General features: G+C 36.5%; 1 protein-coding gene and 1 long non-coding RNA gene across 24 annotated transcripts in view; one reads left to right on the top strand and one right to left on the bottom strand.

Annotated features, from left to right (window-relative positions):
* The window catches only part of MYT1L (myelin transcription factor 1 like), a 315,455-nt gene that overhangs the window by 252,033 nt on the left and 37,090 nt on the right, over nucleotides 1–26,332 (top strand). For 16 of the 23 annotated variants that reach the window (XM_061357560.1, XM_061357561.1, XM_061357564.1 and 13 more), the window contains 4 exons: nucleotides 2,111–2,347; nucleotides 4,016–4,137; nucleotides 4,498–4,560; nucleotides 5,060–5,128. In XM_061357560.1, the coding sequence (XP_061213544.1) occupies nucleotides 2,111–2,347; nucleotides 4,016–4,137; nucleotides 4,498–4,560; nucleotides 5,060–5,128 (491 nt within the window). The remainder of the gene's footprint in view (nucleotides 1–2,110; nucleotides 2,348–4,015; nucleotides 4,138–4,497; nucleotides 4,561–5,059; nucleotides 5,129–26,332) is intronic. The other 7 variants (XM_061357572.1, XM_061357570.1, XM_061357567.1 and 4 more) reach the window with 1 other exon arrangement.
* Nucleotides 5,158–26,332, bottom strand: part of LOC133214596 (uncharacterized) — a 28,790-nt gene continuing 7,615 nt past the window's right edge. Inside the window, exons 2-3 of the long non-coding RNA XR_009726166.1 lie at nucleotides 19,057–19,178; nucleotides 5,158–9,035 (exon numbers count right to left, since the gene is read on the bottom strand). This is a non-coding gene — a long non-coding RNA (uncharacterized LOC133214596). The remainder of the gene's footprint in view (nucleotides 9,036–19,056; nucleotides 19,179–26,332) is intronic.

Below are 26,332 nucleotides of genomic sequence, written 5' to 3'. Positions count from 1 at the left end.
GGAAATCCTGATTGGTTTGTAAACTGATGATACTGGTAGCATGTACTCCTTTTTCTAAATTTGTCTCTTACTAGTGATAATTACTAGTGTAATTATAAAAGATGTTTGGATTGCTCAAGTGGTATTAATTGCACTACTGATTTTTTGGCTAAACACAGCCTTATTCATACATTTTGTGAAAGGATTAAGATTTAATGATGCATTTTCATTTAAAAAAGTCACAAATGGGACCTAAAGTTGTAAGATCTAATACAAAGAAATCTATGCTACTTGTATGTTATAATTTCTTGCCTGCCTGTAATATCACAGTTCTGAAGTCACTGCATAATACATCTGGAATGAACAAATCCTCTGGTACAGGTGACTTTAAATGTGCTTAACAGTAGTGCAGTGTCAGTGATGTTCTGCATGTTCATAGAGACTCAGTATATTATGAAATGGCTATATTGACTTTTGTTGTTAAGCTTTATATATTAAGAAAAAAAATGTACTATATGATTCATGAGATATTGTTTTTATTATAAACTTTAAATTTTGACTGTGACAGCTGTTAAGAAATAAGCCTTTAACATGCACCAGCAAACAGTACGGTGCTTCCTATAGAAGACCACTAGATGGCTAAGTAGACAGATTCAGTGCAGAGGAAATCATTTTTATTGTGCTTACAGAAGAGCTTTTGAACTGGCAGACATGTTCTGTTCTTCTACATATAGACAAAGGCAGATATCTTCTACATATCTTCCTCTCATCCTGTAAAGCCCCTAGATCATTCATAACAAACTAAACCCATAGCACTAGGTGTTAGTAATAACCATTATTTTAGCCAGAATAGATGGTGACTTTGTTTTCAAATGCTGCTTATTATACTAGTTTACTTAGCACTTTCTGGCATGTAAATAATTGCAGTTGTTATCTATATCAACATAATGGAAAAAGTTAGAATAAAATGAAAAATATCTTCTGTATCAAAATCAGAAGGGGCCTCTTTCCTAGCATGTCATCCTATTGAGACTGAAGGAATGAATCTGTGAAGATAAACAAATATTTTCTAAATTAAATTAGCAGGATAGCAGCAATTAGAAATATGCTCTGACAAAAGGCAGTAATTCAGAAAGAGAGAGTTACATTCACATTGCTTCCCTGCAGCTCTGTTGTTAAGAGAAGAGAAAGTCACCAGACACACAAGGAGTCAGTCACATTCACACTGGTTTTGAAACTCAAGTTCGCATGGAGCTTTTCATTTTTTAAAAGATGTGGGATTCTCTGTGGACATTTTTATTTTATCTTTCCTTAGGTTTTTTTTTTAAATTTGTCTTCATTTTAATATACCTGATTTCTCCTTGTCTAATATAACAGATAACCCTTGTTTCTATGAAAGAAAAAGTCAGAGCCCATATTCACCCTGTTTCATAGCACCTCAGTTGCTGCAGGAATTGGTGCAATTATTGTTGCAACTATTCTGCTACCTAAATATATTAATTATGAAGACAGACACAGGAAATGTTAAAACATTTACATCTGCAGGGAGTGAATTGTAAAATCTAAATGCATTTCCTCACTGGCACGTGGTGTCCAAAAGGACTTGTTCTGCTACCCTACCTCACTGTTTAATTTTCTGGCACTATCCTTTTAAGCATTGACTGTTAATCTTAAATAAACAAAGAAACAAAGACTGTTTGATGCTAGCTGGTTTTTGTTACTCTCATCACCCAGATAGGTGTCAGAACTGGAAACAAGAATTATGCAGATGTTAACTTAGAGATACCTGTCACAGAATGCATCAAGAACAATGACTTTTATCAATACAATGACCTTTAAAGATTTCTCCTTTTATTCCAAATTTTTCACCTGTGTGCCAGGTGACAGGAAGGTTAATGAAGACTCTCCCCTTTTCCCCCAAACATGAGATTAAACATTCAGGAATAAATCTGCTTTAACAGCATTAATGTTGTATAACAGCATCATGCTATGTGTGGGAGGGGGCTCAATGCTTACAATCTATACAGGAATGGAAAAGCTTTTTATCATTCTGCTAGGCAGTCAGATTGAAGAAGAGGTAGCAGTTTGCTAGTGTGAAGCCGAATTAACAGTATTTTTCTTGTTTTGACAGAATCCTGATATGGAAGTCGATGAAAATGGGACATTAGATCTGAGCATGAACAAGCAGAGGCAGCGAGATGGTTGCTGTACCATTTTGACACCACTGGAGCCAATGTCCCCGCAACGACAAGCTGTGATGAATAACCGGTGTTACCAACTGAATGAGAATGACTGTTGGGACTTGCCAGTGGACTACACTAAAATGAAGCCCACTAGGATAGATGAAGATGATTCCAAAGAGATTAATGTATGTCTTTTTCATCTATTAGTTCTTGTTGCAATCTGATTTTGGTAATTTGTTACATTTCTGAAATTTGGAGGGAAAGAGAAAACATTAAAATGTGATTAAAATGGTGGGTTTATACAAAAGGACTTTTTGCTGGTTAATCTTTAGGACTATACCATGCTGGCACACATCTGATATGTGACTAAATTCCATAAGACAACATTTGAACCATGAATGTGAATCACGTTTTCTAATAACATCATCTTGTTAACAAATATTTTCTACAGTAAAATCATTTCAAGATCTCCAGATTACATTTCTCTGTATAAGCAAGTTGACATAACTGTGCAATACTGGGTTAATCAGCTCTCAAGACAAGATATTCTTCTGAATTTGAAAACCATAAATGATGTGCTGAGTATTTAAAAGCATATACTACTTAGAAATCCATTTAAACAAAAGCAGCAGAGTATAATGTAAGCTTTTGACTATTTCAGCTAATCTTCTAGATTACTTATATGCTGCTGATAGCTGTCTGTGAAAGGGCCTGTATTAATGAGATACTTTCTTTCAAGACAAAGAAAGTATTTTAGAAATCAGTTTTGCTTTTCAATTGATAATACCAAAACAGCAAAACCCTTAGAAATAAGAGGGAAATAAAGAAAATACAGTAGTGAACTTATTTTACTTTTCAAAACTTAGAATAGCCGTGACATTGAAGAGCTTGTTGGCAAGGTTCCATGTCACTGCTTCTGTTCATAATGTTTTAACTCGTATCCACTGTACAGTTTATGATCCTGCACTCAATGTAGTTTAGCTCTTTGGAGACTTCTAGTGCTTGTTCTCAGTTTTTTCTTGGTTTATAACAGAAAATTAGGCTAACCACTTGTGTGTAGCACATCACTTGCCAATTTTGATTAAAACATAAAAATATTTTCAGCAAGTTTGAGACAGAAAAGTGGCATTTTCACTAGGTACACTGAATGCAGTCTAGTTTTGCTGTTAATTACAGCTTTGATATTAATTTCACTCAAGTTACGATATCTGTCGCTATCAAGGAAATCTGAGGTAAGTCAACATGTTTGTTTCAGGGCAAGAACTCCTTATTTCTGCTGTGGTGTTTATAGCACCATCTGGAGGAATGGCTAAATCAATGCATTCAGCCACTTCAGTCCTTAAACAGAGGATTTCAAGTCTTGGAATACATCAGTAAAGTTAATTGCAAATGATGGAATTCTGTTTTTCCAGACAGATCCATTGAGGTTTGCCCCAGACTGAGATTCTGCGTGTAGACATTAAGATTGCTCCTATTTCATCTTTGAGGTGTTCTAAACCATTAAAAAATGTTATTTAAGTTTGTTTTTTGATGCATAAGATATTGTATTAGGCCTTTAGGAAAAAATACTGATTCTGCTAAAGCAAAATAGTATGACAGCTATAGAAAAAGCTGTTTTGCCTTTTTTTCTTTTCAAGTTAAACAACCTATATATTCCACACGTTGTTAAGGCTTCATTGAAATATCCGAGTATTGTTCAAAAGTTTAATATGTGAAATGATATAAAATAATTTCAATTTCTCTGTCAGAATAAGATAAAGAAGGTGATTACATCTGATGCTGCTGCTTTGCATTATTTTGTGTAAGTTGCAACCTCATCTGGCAGAAACTGATGTGTACATATTTACCTGTAGCCAGAAGATTTGGATCCCTTCCAAGAGGCACTTGAAGAAAGAAGGTATCCTGGTGAAGTTACTATCCCAAGTCCTAAACCCAAATACCCTCAATGCAAAGAGAGCAAAAAGGATTTAATAACGTAAGCATAATGTGAGGTGAAATTATTTTTCTCCTTTTAACCTTTCTCTCTTTGTCTTATTTTAAACAAACGAGTACATATACGCCTTGCAGTATGAGCATGCAACATTTGCAGCATATAAATGTTTCGAACTGCCAGTTAAGTAAAGTGATAAGCTAACATGTATTTGCTTGTTCTTAATGATGCTATATTGTATTGAGACACCATTTTCATTTAAACCTGTTCATTTTGCAGCTTTTCGATTAGGATGCTTAAAACCCCTTGCAGTCATTGCAGCTAAACTGGAAACAATGAAACTTTTAAAAGTTTTTTTTAAACATACTTACTATTTTGGCTGTTTTTGTTTTTGTTTGGTGGCAGATGTCCAACACCAGGGTGTGATGGGAGTGGTCATGTGACTGGTAATTACGCCTCACATAGAAGGTGTGACTTCATTTTTTTCATGGTGGATTCTGTCTTTTCAATTTATTGTTTTCAGCTTACCTCAACAATGCTGTCAAAGTAAAACGTTGAACTATGTGTTAACCCTTTGAGTAATATATGTTGATCTTAAAAGCATGCTAATTTGTGTGTTGTATAAACGTCTTTTATTTTTAAATAGATTACTAAAATTTCCAAAGTATTCTTAAGCATTTAAGTAGTTAACCCAGGAATCTCAAATATCTTTTGTTACATTTTACTAGTTCCTAGAGAAACAAACAAACAAACAAAAGACCATTTACAGTATGTAATTTTGGAAGTAATGTTGATACCTAAATATATTCAGAGGGTTAACTATATTACAAAATTCAATATTACAGCACTTGCCCCATCGCTTTTCTGCATTACAAACTTTTACTTTTTAATTTTATGTTGTGTTTGTTTGGGACTGTTCAGTTAATGAGAAGATTAACTTACTTATATGTCCTGCCATGTCTTACAGTTTATCTGGCTGTCCCTTGGCTGACAAAAGCATCCGAAGTATGCTGGCCACAAGCTCACAAGAACTCAAGTAAGATATACAGAACAAATACTTTCTTTATAAGTATTTATTTGATTGCAAATTGTATATAGTTGCATCAGAAATTAGAAATGCTGGAGAGCTGGTGCAGAAGAGACTGATCCTACTTGCATCATGCGTTGAAGTCTCTAGAAATTCCATATAGGCTGGCTCTATACATAAGTCTGTTGATGTAGTTTTTCCTTTTGTGTTTTCATTATGCGATAGGGATGGACAAAAGTCAGAGCTTCTGGAATTTCACCTAAAAGTTTGAATTATTATTCAATTTTTCTCTGAACTTTTGAGTTTACTAGTTAGAGCAGAAAATTCTCATGCGGTCAGACTGATGAAATACTTCTGATTACACAACCAGTAAAGGGCTGTAGTTTCTCAGATGTAGATTGGAGGGAAGAGAAAACAATTTCTTTTTCCCTAATGCTTGCATAATTTTCCCCAGGTTCGTATCACTGTTATCAGCTTAATGAATTTTCTAATTTGACTATGTTTTTTAGTGTTTACTTAGCTATTCCCCTACTTAAAATGCATTCTTTACAATTTGTTTCATTTCTTTTGGAATAGCAATTATAAGCAATGAAAGTTAGAGAATCATGAAGCTTAGCTTTGATCTGTATTCCTGCTCTGTATGCTCAGCTGGAACTCCATATGTGTTTGTTAGTGCTATGAGATTGTGGTACTCCTGAGTTGGTACTATGGTTAACACAGAAAGATGCTTGTAAGTAATGAGGAAAAAAAATTGGAAGGGAAAGTATAAATGGATATCTTATACTGCCATGATAAGCAGTATTCTGTCTTTACCATACATGAGTGCCTTAAATAGCATTTTTTGAGTTCAGTACATACCCTGAAAAATAATCACACCTCAGTGTAAAGCATGGGAAAGAAAAGAATGTAAGCATGAGAAAGCTGCTGAAGTAAGACTGCTTTCTAGTATTAGCTACTCTAGTCACTAGATGTAAACGGTAGGTACAAAACTTACAATTTATTTCCTACCCAGTCAAAAACAGTGTTTTGAAACTATCAATCAGGTTTGATTATGCTGGTATAGGCTGCTAGGCGGCTTTGTGATATGCAGGGGGAGGGAATGTAAATGAGATTAGGAAGAATGTGTAAGTATAAGCAGAGTAAGACACGGGCATGTAACCCCAGAGATTCTCAGATTTGGACTTGGATTTTGGGTCAGGATGGTTCAAGTGGTAGATGTGCAAGGAAATGTAATTATGTAAGCAAAACACAGACAAGACTCTTGGGGCAGCATGAAAAATACTTTAAGCACATAGATTGCTGCTCTAGGCTTTTATAAAATTTCCACTTGTGTTAGGAAGGTATTCCTGAATTACTGTATCTCCTCTGCCTTTCCTCAGCATCTGCAATCAAGCCTACCTAATAGAATCCAGGAAGAAATTAAAAACATTAACTTAAACTTGAGACCCCACTCCTCTCTCATGCCATTCTCTTTACCTATTTCAAGTTTTGCCTAAGCAAAGAGAACAAGATTCAGTCATATGTAAAGTTATATTTTTAGGTTTAGCATCTATTATTTGCTTAGCATTTAGTATAAGTTATTTATTTGGCAATTATCATAATATCTTTTGAACACATAAAAACTCAGTTAAGTGAATTCAAGTTAGTGAATGAAAAAATTTTAAGCAGGCTAACTTAGCTCTCTTTTGCATTTTCATCACAAGGCAGTCCTTCATTTTCTGATCAGATACATTTCCATAGGATAACAAGGCAATTCACTGCACAAGGAAGGCAGTGATCACTGCATAAGCAGCTAATGAATTTCTTCAGTTTTCCTCATTATTCTATGTGAGGCCCTGTCTGTTATTCACTGCACTTTTTTCAACTGTACTCTCAAGACATAACTACTAATTCACTCACACATTTATTACTTCATTGCATCTGAGTGTTTACTAAATACTTTATCTTGGTTATAAAGGAATTAGTTTATTTTCATCTGCAGTTATACCCCGAATTAAGTCAGGATTAGGGTTAGCCCCATGTTAAAGCCAGAAAACCTAAGCATATAATTTTGATTGCTTGAGACTTCTAGGACTCCATTTGTCAGAGTTCTTAAGATTGCAGAGAATACTGTATTTGTTCAATGCCAGAGTACCCACTGAATTTGCTTAGAGCTGTGGGAATTCAGAAGTCAGTCCTACATGAGTGACTGAGCCTTTGTGAAAAAGCATGAACTCTACAGAAAAAACAGGAATCCAGTGTTCCAGAACAGCCATGGGACTATTCTTTATCCTCTGCTGAAACTGATCAGTGCCAGCTTCCACTTGGACCATTTACTCTGCCCTATTTTCCTTCATAAACTTTTCTATATTGCTCCCTGTCTCAAGCTCATTGGCTAATCAGCCCATCTCCTCCTCCATCACACTGATATTTTTATTGTCCTTAATCTCTACATCCTGATGAAGTTGGTACAGAGAGAGAAATGAAACATCTTTGCATTTCTCACATATATTTGAAAGCAGGGAAGTAGGAGTCCTATGGACAGCAGCATCCTTTATACAGCTCTCATTTATGTTCTTGTTCACTGCTTAAGATGGAAGATGCGATCATGTAAATGATATAGTATATGCACAAAACAGCTCAAGCAAAGCTACATAAGGGATTTTGTTTTGGGAATTTTTAAACTGTGAAGAACTTCATTTACATCTGTTATATTTCTGTGTGTGAGGTCTGGGAGTATAATTTCCTTGCTTTTAAAAAGAGCAAGCTGAAAAGAAGCAGGAATACCATAATGTGGGATTCTAGTGGTTCTCTGTCAGGTCAACAGCCACCATAAGAACGGTATCTCCTATACAGGACACCTAAACTACTGCGGTAGCAAGCAGCAGTAGAAGGTGTAACACTACATGGACTGACATCAGGAGGTGGGGAACATTGCTGGTGTGCTTCAAACATATTCGCTGAAAGCAGAATGGTAGTGAGAATCAGTAACCTTGGCTCCTGCCCCAGGCTGTAGAGAGAAATGTGTACACATTTTTGTGCCTATATCCGAAGCTGAGATCCCTTCTGTCCTGTCCCTACCAATCTGTACTGTTCTCATCTGTTCATCTTGTATTCCTTGTTCCGGTTTTCCACATAGTTGCTTCCAGTCATCATAAAGATTTCAACCTTTGTAAAATTTATAACAAATATGTTTTTAATGCATGGGGGTATAGAGAAAAATTGATATTGCAGTAGAAGAATTGCTAGTGCAGCATAGGACTGATGTTTCTGGGTTGCATAGTTTGGAAAGGTTTCATAGCCATGTAGCATATTTGCTACATAGCTTATGCAGCAAATATCCCATATGTGCTGATAAAGCCTTTATATCACATTTTACCAATCCATTTTTTCCTTTGCCTGAGGTTTACAGAACACATAAGTTATGTATAATGCAGCTTCCTAAATGGAGTTTTTCTAAAACACTGATTCTTTTTAAGCACCAACAAAAATATTAAATAGCAGACACTGTTAACAAATAATATTAATGTATTATATCATTTTAGATAAAATTAATAAAAGAATTAATATGAGACTCTGAAAAAGTTAAAGTTTATTTTGCTTACGGTTGTGCTCCCTCTATGGCCTTTTGGTAGTTGTGGCTCCATAGATTCTACTACTTGCATTTCCTGGCTCCCAGAATAATAATGTTGCAGGTTTCAATTAAATTCTTCCAGGGTCAGTATATTTATTCCTTACCACGCATGTTTGTCTTCTGTAAATCTTCTTGCTCAGATTTACCATGTAGATTGTACAATTTTCTACTTTCACCCAAAGCCCAAGTAGAAACATGCGAGTCTTTGTTTATAGTTTAACTGCAGACCAAAACGGTTACACAGCCTGATCAATGATCTCCAGATAACAGAAGAATTTCTTCAGCTTTAATTCTCAGTTACTGCTGCTGGCAAAAAAAGAGTGGTCAGCAGCTTTGAGGGTCTCTGAAGAAATTAATGTCTAGAAAGAATCCAAGTTTTTCCAGCATTACATTTTTTGTTATAGAACTTGTGTAAAGCAAAAAGGACTTGATGACCTTAAAGGGCTTTTCCAATCTACTTGATTCTGTGATTCTAACAGTTACAGTTACTTCAAAACTAATCCCATTGAAGAATAATAAATACTATAATAAAGCAACATTTTGGAGCGCTTCAAATCTTATTTAAAATAAAAAAAAAAAAAAACTAAAATAAATTGTTGTTTTTAAAAGGATACATTTTGTTCATCAATAAATCAATCCCAGCCAAAATGCAGCATACTAATTGAGAACCTTTCTATTCAATGTACTGCCAATGTGGGAACCAGAGAACTTATGTACCAGAGACTCCCTGAAAATGAAAAATTTACTTCTACTTAGTGCTACTTTGATGTAAAAATAATGATAATTTTTCAAAGGTCATAGGTAACCAAGTCTTAGCTTAGTCTACTGTAAAATTTATTATCAAATTGTCAACATTTACCTTTGTTCCTTTGGGTCAGTTTTCTGCCAAAAAATCCCATTAGTGCTTGTATTAAAGAAGTTGAACCTCAGAAAGATTTGCAGTTCAACCAGGTGCCTACGAGTCTGGATGCTTATCTGATACTATTGTAATATAGTATCAATATAGTAACAATATTACAGTCGTTCAATCCCAAAGCACCTGTGTCTCTATGTAGATTTTCGATGTCACTATTTTCTGTGGTGGACATCTTTTGGTATTCCTCTATAGCACTTATAGGGAGGAGTACAGACTCATTTCCCTCTCTAAAATGAAGCCTGAGAGCTTTTGCTTTCTGCATCTCTTCTTAACTCAAAATGTGGAGCTTGGTCTATTTTTGCACATTATCCACGATGAAGTAAGAGCTGGAATTTCTGTTCCTCCTTCTTCTAACCATGTCACTCTACTTTAATGTCCATCCTCCTGGTGGTCATCATCTTATCTTCCTTCTATCCTTGTTTTCCCATTCCCAGATGTGTCAATATAGCAATGTCTTCAAATAAGAAAATGAATTTCTCTGAAGTTGTCCCAGTTAGCTACAACTCTTCTAGAAAGAACAACTCCATGCAGTACGTTTTTTTCTGGGTAGGAGAATATCCTTAGTTCATACTTCTAGGGAAAATCTTCTGTGTTATTATAAGCTCTAATATTCATTTTTATTGGTGTAATTTTACTGCAATTTGCTCAGCAAGAACTGGCAACTAGGAAGAAGGGATATCCTTCCAGAAATGGAGATGCCTGTGTTGTATTTATTCTGATGAATATATACACTAAAATATTACCTGAAAAAAGTACTATTTTCTTCCTCACTTTAGTAATCTGGCAAAACAAAAAAAAAAAAAAGGTCTTCTTCAAACACAAAATTCAAATGCAGAAATTAAAATTAATAGAATACGTTGATAAACACAACAGAAACATTTCCCTCTTTACACACGTAACCAATTATTCTTGGACATTGGTTGTACCTATACTCTTTAAACCTTGATAGCTCTTCCAATATACAGTCAGCATTTGTACTCAAACCAATTATTTCTGCAGAGTTCTGTTTAGCTGCTGAAGTGATTTCTCCACCTACATCCTGTTTTGCCACTTAGGTGTTTCTGCTCTTCAGTGCCTGGGTGTACGTTTGTTGCTTCATCTGCACAGGACTGTTTTGCCTTGCCTTCCCTTGCCTTCTTTTCCCTTCCCTTCCCTTCCCTTTTCCTGCTGAGATTACATCTGTCTTCCTATAAGAACTCAGTCAGACTATGACCCATTATATTGTTTCCACTCATTTTTCTATCTGAAAATTACTCTTTGTTGCAAGAGCAATAACCATTTCCATTCTTATTATCACTTTTTTACCCATGTTGTTTGTGTCCTGTTTTGTTTTTTCTGCATGGGAATCTTAATAGAAGTTGTCAATTACAGCTTTCTTGAATACTGAGGTTGTTGAGCCTAGTAAGTAATCTTGCATTATAATGAAATACTCCTTTGATGCTAAGTATGAATTCATTGAAATCTGAAGACACCTTTTTAAGCTCCTTGATGTTTTAGCTGATTTCTATATAGAAAATGTGATTGCAAGGACCAGCTGTGATATGTTTGGAGTAGCATTAAAAATTACTAGAGTGAGCCATTTGTAAATGATAGTGTTTTATTAACTTATCTGCAATGTTATGGTAAAACAAACTGTGGTTTTTAATGTATTATTAAATTGCAAGTTAGTGTGAGAGTCTAAATTATTAAAAGCAAAACCAAAGAGTATAGATCCCAATATTAGTTCACCTGTAAGGAATAATCTTTCCTAGTTTGTTCAGCTAGGTCCTTGGGCCAAGTGAAATTAGGAATCTCATGTGGTTTCAGTGGGTTTTTTTTGCATTTTTGTTTCCTGTATTTATTGCAGATTTCCACTTGGATACCTTATCTTTGATGGCAGCATGCATGCCTGGCCAGAACAGAACACCTTGGGCTCTGTTCCTGCACTTCTCAATACTCAAATGGGCACTGTAGGTTATACCTAGCATTTCCAACCTCATGTTGTGTGGTGTTATGATAATGTCCTTTGTATAGAAACCCATCATCTGCAGCAATCTCATCTCTGTAGTCGCAATAAGTTTTACATATGGAAGTGGCTGGGCTTTTTTCCTGCTAGAATAACTCATTCAGACTCCAATAAGGTTGAGTCATTCCATTTTTCTCACTTAAGTTTGTCAACTTTTTTCTCCAAAATGGAAAATACTTGAGTTGCATTTACATAAGACCCTTCATCATTGTTTTCATTATTGAGAGGTAGCCTTAAAAGCATGTGCTCTCTAAAAAGCTCCTTAAAAACCATCCGCATATCAGTACATCTGATTCTGTGAAATGTTCCATGCAGGCACAGCATTGTTTGCATGAAACACCTTGCAGAATCAGGGCCTTAGTAATTTTTAAATACCATGAAATGCTCTTAAATTAGAGGCTTCATTTGCATAGTGGCATATATAATACCCAAAGAGTTTATGACTTTTTATTCTTTATGTACTCAACAATTTTAAACAGAAGCTATTAATAGCTGTATTGTTTGAGTTTTAATCATTATTTAAAACTATTTGCCACTTAGTTGTCACCCAAAATAGTCTCAATTCCAGTGAATATTCACTGAATTTATTTTTTCAAAACAACCTGTATGACTTAAAATTTTAAAATTTGTTTTCAGAAGGAATGTAAGTGCTGGGCATCTATATCCTTGCAACTTCTATATGCCTAACTTTGAAAGCGGAATTCAATGTCTGCAATAACAACATAGGGAAGTTTGAAGATACAACCCATAGTTCCTAAGCTCTCCTCTAATCGCCAAATATTTCCATGTGAATGTTTATTTGGCAGTTCATTTTAATTTTCAAAACTTTTCTTTTGTCAGTCATTCCAGTGTCATTCTGTGCAGTCACTAAGCAGCTATTCTGAGAGGAGCACTTAATTGTGATTAATTATTGATGAATATGCTTAGTTATGTTAATATCCCCAATGAATCCCTCTAAGGCCTCCTTGTCCTGGAGTCTTTCCATTTGTATACTTGCCTCCGCCTTCCTTGGGTTTGGTCATACTTCTTTGTCATTGAATGTGTCCTGCATAATTAATCTCATTCAGCCTGTCATTTGCTTGTATTCAATTCAAGGGTCTTTGGCACAATTTGGTTATTGTGCAAACTGCCATTGTGATGTTGATCATTTTTGCTTCAAATCAACAGATCATAACCAATTTTTCATTCCATCCAGATCCGCAAAGATCTGCAACATGATGCTGTGGTATATCCCAAGTGCTGAGGCAATCCCTATGGGAAGTTGCATAAACTATACAGTTGCTAAAAGGGGATTAAAAGTGCAGTGTTTTGCACTTTCTGTGTTTGGTCAGACTTGCCAAAACCTTTAATATATAACCCAAAATAAAAGTAATATTGTCACTCAAAGTCCTTAATATGATTGTCTGGATCCTCAGTTGGAGTAAATTAGCATAACTCCATTGCCTTCAGAGTTATGCTAAGATACAACAGTGATGATCTGGGCAGATGCCCTCAGCTGCTCTCTTGGGTTAGCATTCATGTTTGATTGCCTTATTTAAATCTTTCGAAGTTATAAAATTCCTTGCATTGTTTGGTTTCTTAAAATGGACAATTGTTGACTTGATTACTTGGTGTTTGTATCCGCACAGTAACATCTGATTTTGCCATGCAGTCAAGTTCACCCCTTTATTTTTATCTCAGTGCTATTGGGACTTTATGTGGCACACATTTTTTGCAGTACTGTAGTATCTACATCTCTAAAATATCCCATATCCCTCATAAACACCTCATCATAATATTCTTTTACAATATTTTTTGTATTCCCAGTAAGTGGAATTTACATTTCCTCATCTGCATGTAAAAACTGCTCTCCTACCTTAACACACACAGAATTTCCCCTGCCTCAAAGTCTGCTGATTTCTCTCCTTCCACAGATAACGACACTGTGCTCTTTCAGCATGGGCTCATTTGGTATACACTGTGTGAAACAACCATAGATTTTGAGGAGTATCTTAACACTGGCCATCATTAATTATTTTTTGTACGCTTGGCTGTGCTTACACTGCACTCAGCTCCAGTGTATCTGCAGTACTGCAGTATCTGTTTTCTGTAATAAAATAGAGCTAGAGGAGGACTGCAGAATAAGCATATTACTGTTGTTAGCCATTATTTTTTTGGACTGCGGTAAAAAAGAAAAAGAGAGAGACCTTTGAAAAAATATAAATCTAAATAAATTATAGTTAAGACACCACTCCCAAAATTATACTGTTTACATAGTTTCATTAAAATGTTCAGCTGTAAAGTAGTCAATCAGAGTGATATTTAAAAAGCCATCTTCAGGCTTCAGAGTTAACGGTACACAGGATGAACAGAATCTAGTTTCCAAATTTTCAGACTGCAAATTAATGGGGGTATCATTATGAAAACATATGATCATCTTAAAAGAGCTATAAATATAATTTATTCCAAAGAGATTAGATACTGGAGCACTTCTATATTAAGAAGGAAAGGAATAAAATAATACAGAAGCAGATTATAAAAAAACCAAGCCATAGTCTTTTTCTTTCTTTTTTCTTTTCTTTTTTTTTTTTTTCAGGTAGAGAACTATTTTTTTCCAGGCCATTCAGTCTGGCATTTTTCTTGAGCACATAATTCATGCAAAAAGCATTTTATCCAGACATTGTAGAAAATCACAACTTACTCATTTTGCCTGTAAAACTAGGAGTTTAGGGATTTAGTTTACTTGTATAAACTGATGGAAGCTAAAAGAACCAAAATGGCCCTGTATGAAATGCTGTCTATGGAATGCTGAATTCAGAGTTTAATAGCTAAACAACATATAACTTTTTTTTTTGGCTATATGATCTGAATCTATAATTCAGCCATGAAAGTGATGTGATATCAGACAACAGATATAAAAATGAAAAAAAAAAAAAAACAAAAACATTTCTTACAAATATTTGTATACTTTTCTTTTAAATACCAGGGTTATTCTTTAAAATGGAGTGAATTCACTGTTATTTTAACTGCTGTGCATTTCACAAATAAGTTTTAATTTAAAAGCTGTAAATGTTGGGTATGCTGGACACTGCAGACGTAAATCACTGTTTTTATTCTCCATGAATAAGAATTATGAACAAATTATGGAAAAAATAGGGAAATCATAGAAATTGATATGGAAAGTAATGAATAATTAAAAAAATTATAGATTATGGGTTTCTCCTCAAGGCCTCTCCAGGAACCGTTGTAGGTGGTGATTTGTTTTCCTCTGATGCACTAATCAAGAAACATCTGTCAGGAAAGCGTAAGTATGTTCCATAAGTATAGGTGTAAGGGAGGAGGGGCAAGGGCCTTTTTTTTAATAATGCCCAATACATCTGTTGTGACTTCACTGTGAACAACCTGAAAGAACAGAATTATTAAGAATTTTATTTCATTATTTTTAAAGCCAGTTAAGGTTTAATCCTCAACACTCCCATTTACAGAAAAAGACCCTTGGTGGTTCTAAGTCCTTCCTGAGACCCGATCCAAAGACCTCTTACATCAATGGAAAACCTCCTGCCATCTTTATCTGGCTTTGGGTCTGAGATTATGTTCTGCACCTGTGAAAAGCTTTCCCTGAGCAGCATGTTTTTAATGAAGTGAAAACAATGTTACAAGGCCAAATTCCATGCACGCATGAGCAGAATGACACTTGACAAAAGCCATTTCTAGCTGGTACTGTCATAGACAGAGTCCTATCATTACTTGTTTTAGAAGAAAAAGGTATTTTAAAAGTATTATTTAGTCAAATATTGGCAAGGAACTTATTTAACTTCTGCTTGAGTTTATATTTTAGTTTAATACAGTAAACCTCTGTAAATTATAAGTCATACTTAATGCAAATGAAAGGTATCTGCCTACTAATCCATATGCAAAACATGTATCCAGAATGCAATGTTTTAACCATAGTTTACGTGATTTTAATTCCATTTTTACAAAGTTTGGTATTAACTCTAGTGAACCCAGAGTAAATGCTACTGATACAAAAATTGGTGACTAGTAAATATGACAGGACCAAATTTTGCAAAAATTATTGTGGATGTTAACCAGTGTGTTAGCATGTGTCTTGTGAACGTTACCACAGGCCAAATACATTTTATATCTTCATATAAAGTCTTATAGAATCAAATGGATCTCAAAAATAGTTTTACTCCATCTTAAACTTTAAAAAACATTTCAAGGTAGTGGGATTGTGTTTAAGGGTAAGAAAAACTTCTTGTCCGTTCATGTCAATGAAAATATTTTCCAAAGATAAAGTAAATGTAAGAAATAATTTCTAAAGAATCTGCCAGTGGATTACATTCTGTGCAAGAGATAGAGTCCAGAACAATGAGCACTGGGAAGTGGCAACCTATGGGAGAAATTTCTGTAAAATGTAGTTTGCAGGGTAACATGTTCCAGAGTCTAGCAATTGACTTTCCTGTGATCCTATATTCGTCTTGAAATCAGTGTTTTTCCCTTTGCTTGAATGGATGCTGAGAGTGGAATTCTGCCTATACCTGCTTCATGCCAGAAGGTTAATAAGGTGCTTTTCTTCTTACATGTCATATATAGATGAGGATTACCACCTCTGGGCTAATCAAAACAAAGAATTTGTATTTCAGCTGTGTTCCTTGTCAGGAGGCAGCTAATTAGCATGAATGTTTGCAAGGATTGTGATTCTTGTAAAATATGTTGTCAGAGTTTGAATCCAATATCCCTGGGGAAAAAAAAAAAACATAAAAAAATAATGTTTTGGCTTTTCTTTGCCAGCCTGGAAAAAGTATTAATCAATCTTTAGACAAGAGCTGTATCAACACTAGCCTAGTGAATTAGAAGTCAGAGTAAGGAGCAATAAAAAGATGCTCAGGGCTATTTTGCTATAAGCACACATAATCAACAGGTGATTTTGGAAAAAAAATGTATTGCTTTAAAAAATCAGAGGGAAACCTGTTTCTTGTAAAAATAATGTAAGGCAGAGTTGTTACTCTCTCACTCAAGGCTGCTTTTCTAATTTTGCACTGCTTGCGAGCTTGAGCCCTAAGGTATAATACAGCATGAGCATTTTCTCTCCCTGCCTGCATTCCCAACTGTGAGCAAAGTGTTTCTGGGCAAGCAGGCTGTTTTCTACACTGCAGTATGCAGTTGTACAGTACCATTGTGATGCATAGCACCTTTGTGCTGCACAGCCATTTATCCCTGTTTGTAACCTCCGAACTCTCCACCAATCTGCACAGCTGTTTAGGAAACTATTCCTGCAGCTATTAGACTGGAAATTAAAGTGGCTCTTTCATGAAATGTTTACAGTATAAACCAAGCTTGTACTGCCTGAGATTATGGGAGATGCAGAAGGGGAAATTGTACAAAAGCGTGGGCTTTCTGCCTTTGTTAAATTGAGAACGTAAGAAGGGCCAAAGTAAGAAAAAACACCAGAGCATATCCCATGATGATAAAAAGCACAATTAATTTTCAAGTGCTCTACTTAATGATGACTTGGAATGTTCTTATGAAGGTGGAATTATTACTTAAGTGCTGTTCAATACAGTCTCAGATTCCAGCACAAGAAAGAACAGTTTATCTTGGAACAGTTTTAATGGTCTTATCTGAGCTTCCTGCCCTCACTGAAGGAATGTCTCCTTTGTTCACATAATGTGCAAACTGCCTCATACAGTCTCACAGGTTAGAGTGAAATGGCACCAATTTCAGGTTATTGAATAACATACTAAAAGCTCTGTTGTTTATTTTACTGCTACCCAGGCAGATGCAACATTCTTTTGGAATGAAGAGAAACTCTGAAATGAGGCAGATGGATGCCTGGAGTAGAAACTGGGAGTGTTATGTTAGGCGCACAGTGTTCCTCTCACTGGTCAGGATGTTAGGTGTGATCTACTTTGCCTTGCTGAGAATTTCTGAGCTTTCATTAATTCCATAAGCTAGTCTTCAAAGCCATCACTTTCAATTGTTGAACATATACAAAGAAATATATAAATATTTCAAATACATAACAACTATACAAAGAAATTGACTGATGATTGAACTTGAACTATCAAGAAGGAGCTGAAATCAAGTAGAAAGATTATGCTTGATCTTTCTGGAAATGAGCCCGTATGTGTACTGCCGATAGGAGACCAGACAGTATGCTGCCTCATACAGTTTTAAAGACGTATTAACGAATTATAAGATCATGTAGACAGGGCCTTCCAAATGTTACCTAACCCAAATTCCTGCTCAGACCAAGTCCAGCTGGCACAGGTTGCTCAGGACCTTGTTCAGTCAATTTTTTAGTATCTCTAAGGTTTGAGTTCCCACAACCCCTTCCAGTGTTTGACCAGTCTTATGGGGTTTTTTTTCTTTGTCATTTATAATAAATTGGGCTTTCCCATGCTGAACCTTGTCCCCCTTTCTCTTATTCTTCAGCTGTGCAGCTCTGACAAAACTTTAGCTATGGCTTCACCTCACCATCCTGTGTAGACAGCAATAAGAGTTCTTAGACTGTTCTTCATAAGAATGAACAAACCAGCTCTCTCAGCCTTTTATGTCAAATGCCCCGGACCCGTAGCCATCCTGCAATGTCTTGCAGCAAAGCAAACTTGCAGCTTAATGTTTGTAGTTCTCAGAGGGCGGCAAAGAATACAAAACACACTGTACTCTCCTAAGTGTTACTTCATTAGGCCTGATTTGTCTAACCACTGTTAGCAATAGAGACTAGCTCAAGTCAGTAGGATGGAGTACTTGTATGGGTGGGCATAGCTGTGGTCATGCCCAGCCTGTCCTCCTGGCAGATTCATGACTAAGTCTACACTAGGAATTTTTCCTTTAGTATTAATTAGATCTTGCTTAACACTGCAGGTAAACAGTAAATCAGGGCTCAAGTAAACAGTAGATTAAGTATACTTAATAGTCAGGGTCGATGGAGCAGGAATCTTAAGTCAATCACAGGAACAGTTAGAACAAGTCTGACATGTTTTCAAAGACGGGTATAAACTCACACAGAAAATCAGCAACAAAACTGCATTTCCCTTAGCTGTACTGTTCATTAGCCTTCTTACTAGACCAGACTGCCTCTCACAGTCTGATATAATTCACACTCAGTATTTTCACATTTCCCCACTTGGTCTTCTGACAAATGTTTTTAGGCCTAAAGGAAAAAAGCTGCTTGTTTTCATGAAACTAAAACTGAAGGATTTTACTCTTTTGCTGTTGACTCTTCACCCCAAAATAGAAAGTAGTAACTCTGCTTCATCTGTCTGGGAAAGCAAAACCCTTGAGAGTTTGCTCCATTTATCCAAACATTAACCTGGATTGTTAAGGCCACAGACTATATGAGAACTGTTAATGTTTCCTCTGCTTTTAGCAGTCCTAATCTGACAGACTTTACCAATGTTTCTTGGGGAGGTGCTGACCATTTTGAATATTCCAGATTCATAGATTTTGTAGTCATTCCCAACCTCCAGGAAATTCTCAGGAAGTAACAGATTCAAAGTCATACTCTTGTGCCCACCAGACCCACTGGAAATTGCTTCACCTGGGAGAAGACAGATGAAGCAGATGTATGACCAGAGCATGGGAGAAGCAACAGCATAGGGACAATTCAAGATGCTGTTATGCTATTGATAATTTTATGGTATTCAAGGCAAACAATAGGCTACGGAAATCTTATTAGAGGAAAAAATCCTTACTTTAAAGACTGCATTTTCAAAGTACTCAGCATTTGGCTTAAGTTTAATTTAATTTTGGCTGAAACTTCCCTTATACCATAAACAGAAAAGTTAGGCCAGTTATACACGCTTAAGAAAGAAGCTTTTAAGGTGAAGGAACCCAAAACACTATACCTGTGCCACTGTCCTCAAGTGTTCCTCTTGGACCCATTTTCACACACTGGGAACAAGAAAAATCATGTCAATAGCTGTTTTTCAAATCCTGATGGGACCAGTCTTGCTGTGCAGTGTCTGAGTGGCAGATATTCCTAAGGGGCTTGTGGTTCCCATACTGACAGACCAACCAGGAAACCCAGGAACAGGACATTCTTCTTCAGAAACAAATGTGTCTACTCAAAATTACTGAAGAAAGCCCATGTGTAATTCCCTTCCCCCCCCCCCCCAGCATAGCATTATTATATTATAATAGCATTTTATTATTATTATTATTACTTGGGCCACAACAATCCCAGTGCTACAGGCTTGGGGAAGAGTGGCTGGAAAGCTGCTTGGCAGAAAGACTTGGGGGTGCTGGTGTGCGGACTGTGAACATGAGCCCAGGCCGCCAAGAAGGCCAACAGCATCCTGGTTTATATCAGAAACAGAGTAGCCAGCAGGGCCAGGGCAGTGATTATCCCCCTGTACTCAGCGTTGATGAGGCCGCACCTCTAATACTGTGTTCAGTTCTGAGCCCTCCATTACAAGAGTAATATTGAGAAGATGGAGTGAGTCCAGAGAAGGGCAACAAAGCTGTTGAAGGGTCCAGAGCAAAAGTCCTGTGAGGAGTGGCTGAGGAACCTGAGGGGGTTTAGTCTAGAGAAGAGAAGGCTCAGGGGGGATCTTATCACTCTCTACAGCTACCTGACAGGAGGCTGTAGTGAGGTGGGGATTGGTCTCTTCTCCCAAGTAACAAGTGATAGGACAAGATGAAATGGCCTCAAGCTGAGCCGGGAGAGGTTTAGACTGGATATTTGGAAAAATTTTCTCACCAAAAAGGGACAGGTTGTCCATGGCAGTGATAGAATCACTATCTCTGGAAGTGTTCAGAAATCATGTGGATGAGGCCTGCAGTGACATGGTTTAGTGGTGGACTTGGCAGTCCTGGGGTAATGATTGGACATGATGATCTTAAAGGTCTTTTCCAACCTAGCCGATTCTATAATTCTATGGTTTTATTAGGAGACAGAGACTTCACATGGCTTTGCTCCTAGTTGTTGGGGATGTTCTCTTAAGGCTTTCTTCTCCTGCATTTTTCTCCATGCCTCGATCATTTTATGTTAATCCTTCACTATAAAAATGAAGCTTTTTTGTCAAAGGCTGAGGTGTTTGGAAATGAATATTTGAATTTGCATATGTTGGAACTGATTCATCCCTGGTGCCAGGAAGTGCTCTTTGCGGCAGGGAGGGGATCTGCAGCTGGCCGGTGCTACCTCCAAACCAGGCGATGCTGGCAGGAGAGAAAGCGTGGGCAAGGTGCCCAGGGAGAGAGTTGATTCACAGCTTCCCCCTGGCAGCTTCTGCGAACGGAGCACCCCCTGAGTACTGCACAGAAGTTAGTTCACATTAGGCACATACCATGCCTTTGGCAACTGGCATGTTAGGCTGTATAAGCTGGTGCTAGATGTGAGAACAGCAGGCAGCACGTCATGGCACTTGCTGCTGGGAAACTGGGAAGTCCTGACTGCTAGCAGAACTGGCAGCATGCAGAGGTGGTAACTGAAGGCACAGGAATATTTTTCTTTTTTTTTCTAAAGCAATATAATTAGCTTAAACACATCGTGTGTATCTGTGCATTTGAGTGCACAGCAATATTTTAAATGCCAACATGATGCATTTAGACGACTTATAGGAAAATGGATTTCAGTGTAATTAAAAAACATACCATGTTCTTTCTCACCCCCACATAGTTCAAAAAAAAAAAGCAGGAATGCAATTCAGATACCAGCAGCTAAAGACAGAAAAACTGTACATGCAGAAAGTCAGGGCATTCATTAAATTTTACCTAAGGAGAAGGGTATACAGTCAGCCATACCCAGTTTAGAACCATTCAGTTGCTGGGGTTTTCTAGAGACAGCAAGAGAGACAGAGCAAGCTCTCAGCAGAGACAGAAGAGGCTGAAGTTACTCCATGAAGCCTTTGAGCCAAAATTATTTTAGTCTCATGCCTGGACTAGCTCCATAAGCCTGGCATCATTCCCTCATGGCTAGAGAGACTGTAGAGTGAAAGCGGAAACAACGAATCCTTCCATTCTACCCTTCTTTCCAGTCTCCAACCTGCACTTTTACATATGAAAAAGCAGTATTTAGCACTTTTCCTAAAACTAAATTTGTGTGATTAAGTACTCCTTTTAGCTAGGCTGAACACCGGGAAATAATTAACATGTGAATCTAAATTTCACTTTTTATTTTTAGCTTACAAATCTTTATGAGCCTTTGATATTTATAAACGTCTAACTTCACAATCTTTTGGAGGTATATTTGTGATGACTAAAACATAGGTTTAGCCTTGAACATACAACCATAGACTGAAGATCCACTGAAATATTAATTATCTCCATGCCTGTCCCACAGAGTTTATGTTGTTTCTTGAACCAATTCAGGAGCTTCAACTTGAGCTCTGAGTGTGATTTTCAGAAGTACCAAGTGCTAGTGTGGGTCTGCTCCTTTTGAAGCCGTGATAAGGCTTACAAGGGCTTTAACAAAAATAAAAGGGTTTAAGATATTTAAAATGACTCATTGTGTGTTGGCAGCCAAGAAATTCTATGCTAAGTTTTCACAACACACAGCGTTTTCTCCCCTGACATGAGGATGCAATGTGTAGCCAGTCATCTCAGAAATGTGAGAGGACCACAAGCAAAGCACTATGGAAAAAATAGAATCAGATGAGAGAAAAGAGAAGGAGGACAAGAAGGGTGATGAAAGAGGAGATAATGGAAAGAAACAACAAAGAGGAAGAAAGAAGAAAGAACTGTCGACTTCAAGGTTATTAGACATCATGAAGGGAAGAAAGGATGAGGGTGGAACAGCAAATGAAGACTTCAGCTAAAAGGGACAGAATAAAAAGAAGCAAAAGGGAGAGAGTGAAAAATTAGAAGTGACAAGAAGAGACAATGAAGAAGGAATAGTAACTGGAAAAGGAAGTAGAAGGCGGAAGAGGAACACTGAGGAGGAATACAGATGGAAAACAGAGTATAGGGCAGAAGCAAATGGAGGCTCTTGTTCCACTGTGGAATAGAATAACATTGAAAATAGAAAGAAAGAGGCATCAGGAAATAAAATGTAAGGAGTAAAGTAAAGAGTGAAGAAATATGTATATGTGCAGCTTCACTGAGGGAAATTAAAAGACAAAAATATATCCTAACAAAACCATTATTCACTACAAAGTCACAGATAGGTTGTGTAAGTAGAGGGCTTCTGTCTAGGCATGAAAAGGAAACATCAACCTTTAGGAATTCAGAAGTCAAGTGCTATGGTAAAAAAACAGACAATAAAAGACAACAGGGTAAAAGCAGAAAATCATCTGTGGTCCTGCTGGAGTTAGAACAGACAATGATTTTTCTTCTGTGTGTTCATGAAGAAAAGTATTAGCAGTGTTCCCACTTCACATACTTAATTAGAGCTTGACAATCTACCAAAATATCTGGGACTGAAAATAAGATATAAAGATTTACACATCCAGATTGCTTTCACAGAGCTGGCTAGAACAGTAATGGCTGGGAAGCCATTTCTGACTGCTCAGAAATGTAAAGGCAAAATGAGTTGCTGGTTTCTATCCAGTTCCTGCTAAATAGGTGTTTTCACAGCAATAACCACAACCCTGACTGTTACTGACACACCTGTGGCCAAAAAATCTGAACTGAAGACCACACAGCTCTGTTTATGATGTCCTCACCCTGGAGTGCTCCCTGGAGGTTAGCAGTGAGTGGCATACAAACTGGAGGAAAACTTTTTCTCTATTTTGGCCTCTTACAAAGTTAAAAAGGGGACTTTTTTGTCAAGAGCTGCAAACTTGTTGTTTTTTGACAATCACTCAAATTCCTAGAGGTGTAGACATACAAGAAACTTACCACACCTTACAGAAAACTCCATTTCTTAATTTGACAAAGGGTCTCATCCCTTTCCCTTTCTTGTCCACTCCCCTTTTTTTCTCTTTCCTCACATATTCAATTCAGGGAACTGCAAAGGTAGTATCATTCATTACAAAGTTACTGTTGCAACCTTTTGTTTCTGGACTACCAGACTAGGAAAAAAAACCCCACAATATTTTGTTTATGAATCTAGATGCAGTTTCAGACACATGGCTCTACAGCAGCAAACAGAGCAGTAAATAGGAATCTGTACTTCTAGCCCATTTTCCTCTCCTGTGTGAAGTCAGTTAGCCGCTCTATGCCCCAATTTTCCTCTGCCAAATTCATCCCTTTTTCAAAGCAGTATTGTGAGATTTTATCTATAAAATAAATAGGTAATAATAGTTTGTAAGAATGCCTTCAGATCTTCAGATGAAAGATAGAAATGCAATGTTACTGTGTCTGTCTTCCAGCCTCCCAACCCATGGCTTTCATTCCTAGTGATTCAGTCAAATAAAACGGAATCTCAAATACATGGAAACCGACAGACAATAAAAAACTCTACATTCTGCTATGAAAAAAATCCCACAGGAAACAATTATATTTTTCTAGCTTTTCTGAACCTTCAACAGAAAATCACACCTCTACTATAGAGATTAACAGTATGGTCAAAAAACTATGAGAAAGAATTTTCTATTAAATCTCAGTTCTTTTGCACTGTGGAAAATTCTGAAGAAACATTTTGAATTTTTGTGCAACCTACGGGTTTATTTCCCCATTCAATTCAATTTAATTTTTCTTTTGGCTTCCTTCTGGTTCCAAAAAGCCATTGTTATGTGTAGTAAAATATCTAAAAGGAAAAGAAAAAAACACAAAGGTTTTCATTATATTACAGATTACTCTATCAGTACATTTTAGAGAGAATTTATATTTTAAAATAGATTTTAAAAGTAAGCCAACCAAAGCTATGCACAATAATGTGGACAAAACTACCTCAGTTCTGTCGTTGCATCTTGGTGTAACAGCATGCTTGGTCTTGTACGAGTTGAGCAATAAATCTAAACACATAAACTATGTCTAAGCTTACCTAGCTCCCATCAGACTTAGATAAAAGCCTATGAATATAGGTTTAAAAGTGAATCTTACTTGCAGTGTGCTAATGCTATGTGAGATATTTTGGTTTGGTTTTAGGTGTTTTTGTTTGGCTTGTTGTTTGTTGTTTGTTTTTTTTTTTTCTCTGGGTTGCACTTGCAGAAGGAATTTTAACCATTGGCATTTGGAAAAAAACACCAGGAGCTTGTTTGGACATTGCATCCGTTTCCTCCCCAGTCCCAGAAACCTCCCTAAGTTCCTTCAGCTGCCAAAAGTCCTTTTTAATTGCTGCTCCTTTCCCTTGTGAAGAATGGATAGTGGGATTTAAGTTGTATTTATCTCAGTTTGAATCTCACCTTTTTTTTCATTCCTGTTATTGAATCTAAGCCCAACACTTAATCCAGCTGCCACAGCTGTTTCTATTCTGCTGTTTGCCCAGCTTTCTGCTTATGCTTATGTTTCCAAAATAAGCTTCTCTGGGATGGTCTGTGAATTGAATGGGACATCAAGGCATTGCTAATTGCATTCCCGTTCACTGACCAGCTCATTCTCTTATTGGATGGCTTGAATTTGTGGTAAAGCTCTAGTGTTATATGTTCTGAGCTTCACTCTTTACAGGGTAAGTTCCTTTTGTCACCTTATTTTTTACAGTACTAAAATATTTCTTTTGCTGCAATAAGATATTATGTAGTCTACAAATAAGCTTCTGATCCTGCTAAATTATATTCACTTTAAGAAAGTGAGAAAACAGTGTATCTCTTTCTCCACTTATTCAGATATTCATTTTCAAGGGTTGCATATCATTTGCCTCTTGTTAGCACCTGTACACACATTTCTCTGACATTGTTGCATGTACATATGATTGATTAAGGCAAATACGTACAGCAGTAGTTGATAGTAAAGTAGTAGGGTATATGCAAGTCCCATGTACGATTCAGACATTCTGAAAATACAGACTCACAATTTGAATAGTACAAAGACTAGTAGTTGTTTCCTTGTCTAATCTGCTTAGGATAGCAAATAAATGCTGTAATAACTTTATAGTTGAAACAGACTGCTGTATATCTGCATCCTGTATTTCACAGTGGTTATAAGCACTTCTCATAGAATGGAAATAGTAAATAGAAATGTTCTTGCTAATTGCACAAAAGTCTTATTTCATCTGCTACATTTAGGTCAATATAAGATTATGAGATTTGAAAGCAAATATTATAGAGCCAAAACCAAAATCTGAAAGGTCTTTCTAAAACTTGCCTACATGAAAAAAAAAACTCTTCTGGTTTAATCAAAAGTATGATTTTAAACTAATGTGAACCGTACAGAGGTCTTTGTCAAGATTCTCAGTTCAGTTTACAATAAGATGGTATCTTCGTTAGCTTCAATGCTTAAGATTTTATTGTTGTTTTAAATAACACAGAAATAAGCTAGATTTTTAAATTCTGTAAGACTGTCCAAATGGTTGAGGTGTAATGATCTAATGTCAAGACTGATTGATTGGCTATACTGGTGCATCTTATAAATCCTGTTTGTTAAGACACTATCAGTCATGCCTGCCTGTAGCAAAATTCTTGAAAAAGATGAGAAAAATCATTGTTCAGTTTTAATAATAGCTTATTCTTGAAAGGATTGAAAAATTTGTAGAGGAAAATGGTGGCTTCAAATAGCACGGGTTCATAAAGAAGGGATTCTTGTAGAACCTCAGACAGACCGCAGAAGCACAGTCTCATGACTCCTTGTTCTTCTTTGTTCATTTAAAAGCCATGGACGTTTAAAACCAAAGTTTAGTCAATTCCTCACCCTGCAGAACGCAAAACATTTGACAAA

This window comes from Neopsephotus bourkii, unplaced genomic scaffold, assembly GCF_033783945.1.
Source record: "Neopsephotus bourkii isolate Nb327-2 ecotype Australia unplaced genomic scaffold, CSIRO-AGI_Nbou_v1 NB_908, whole genome shotgun sequence".
Classification (NCBI taxonomy): Eukaryota; Metazoa; Chordata; class Aves; order Psittaciformes; family Psittacidae; genus Neopsephotus; species Neopsephotus bourkii.
Note: the sequence above shows the minus strand (reverse complement) of the source record. Positions and strands in the feature narration are given on the sequence as shown.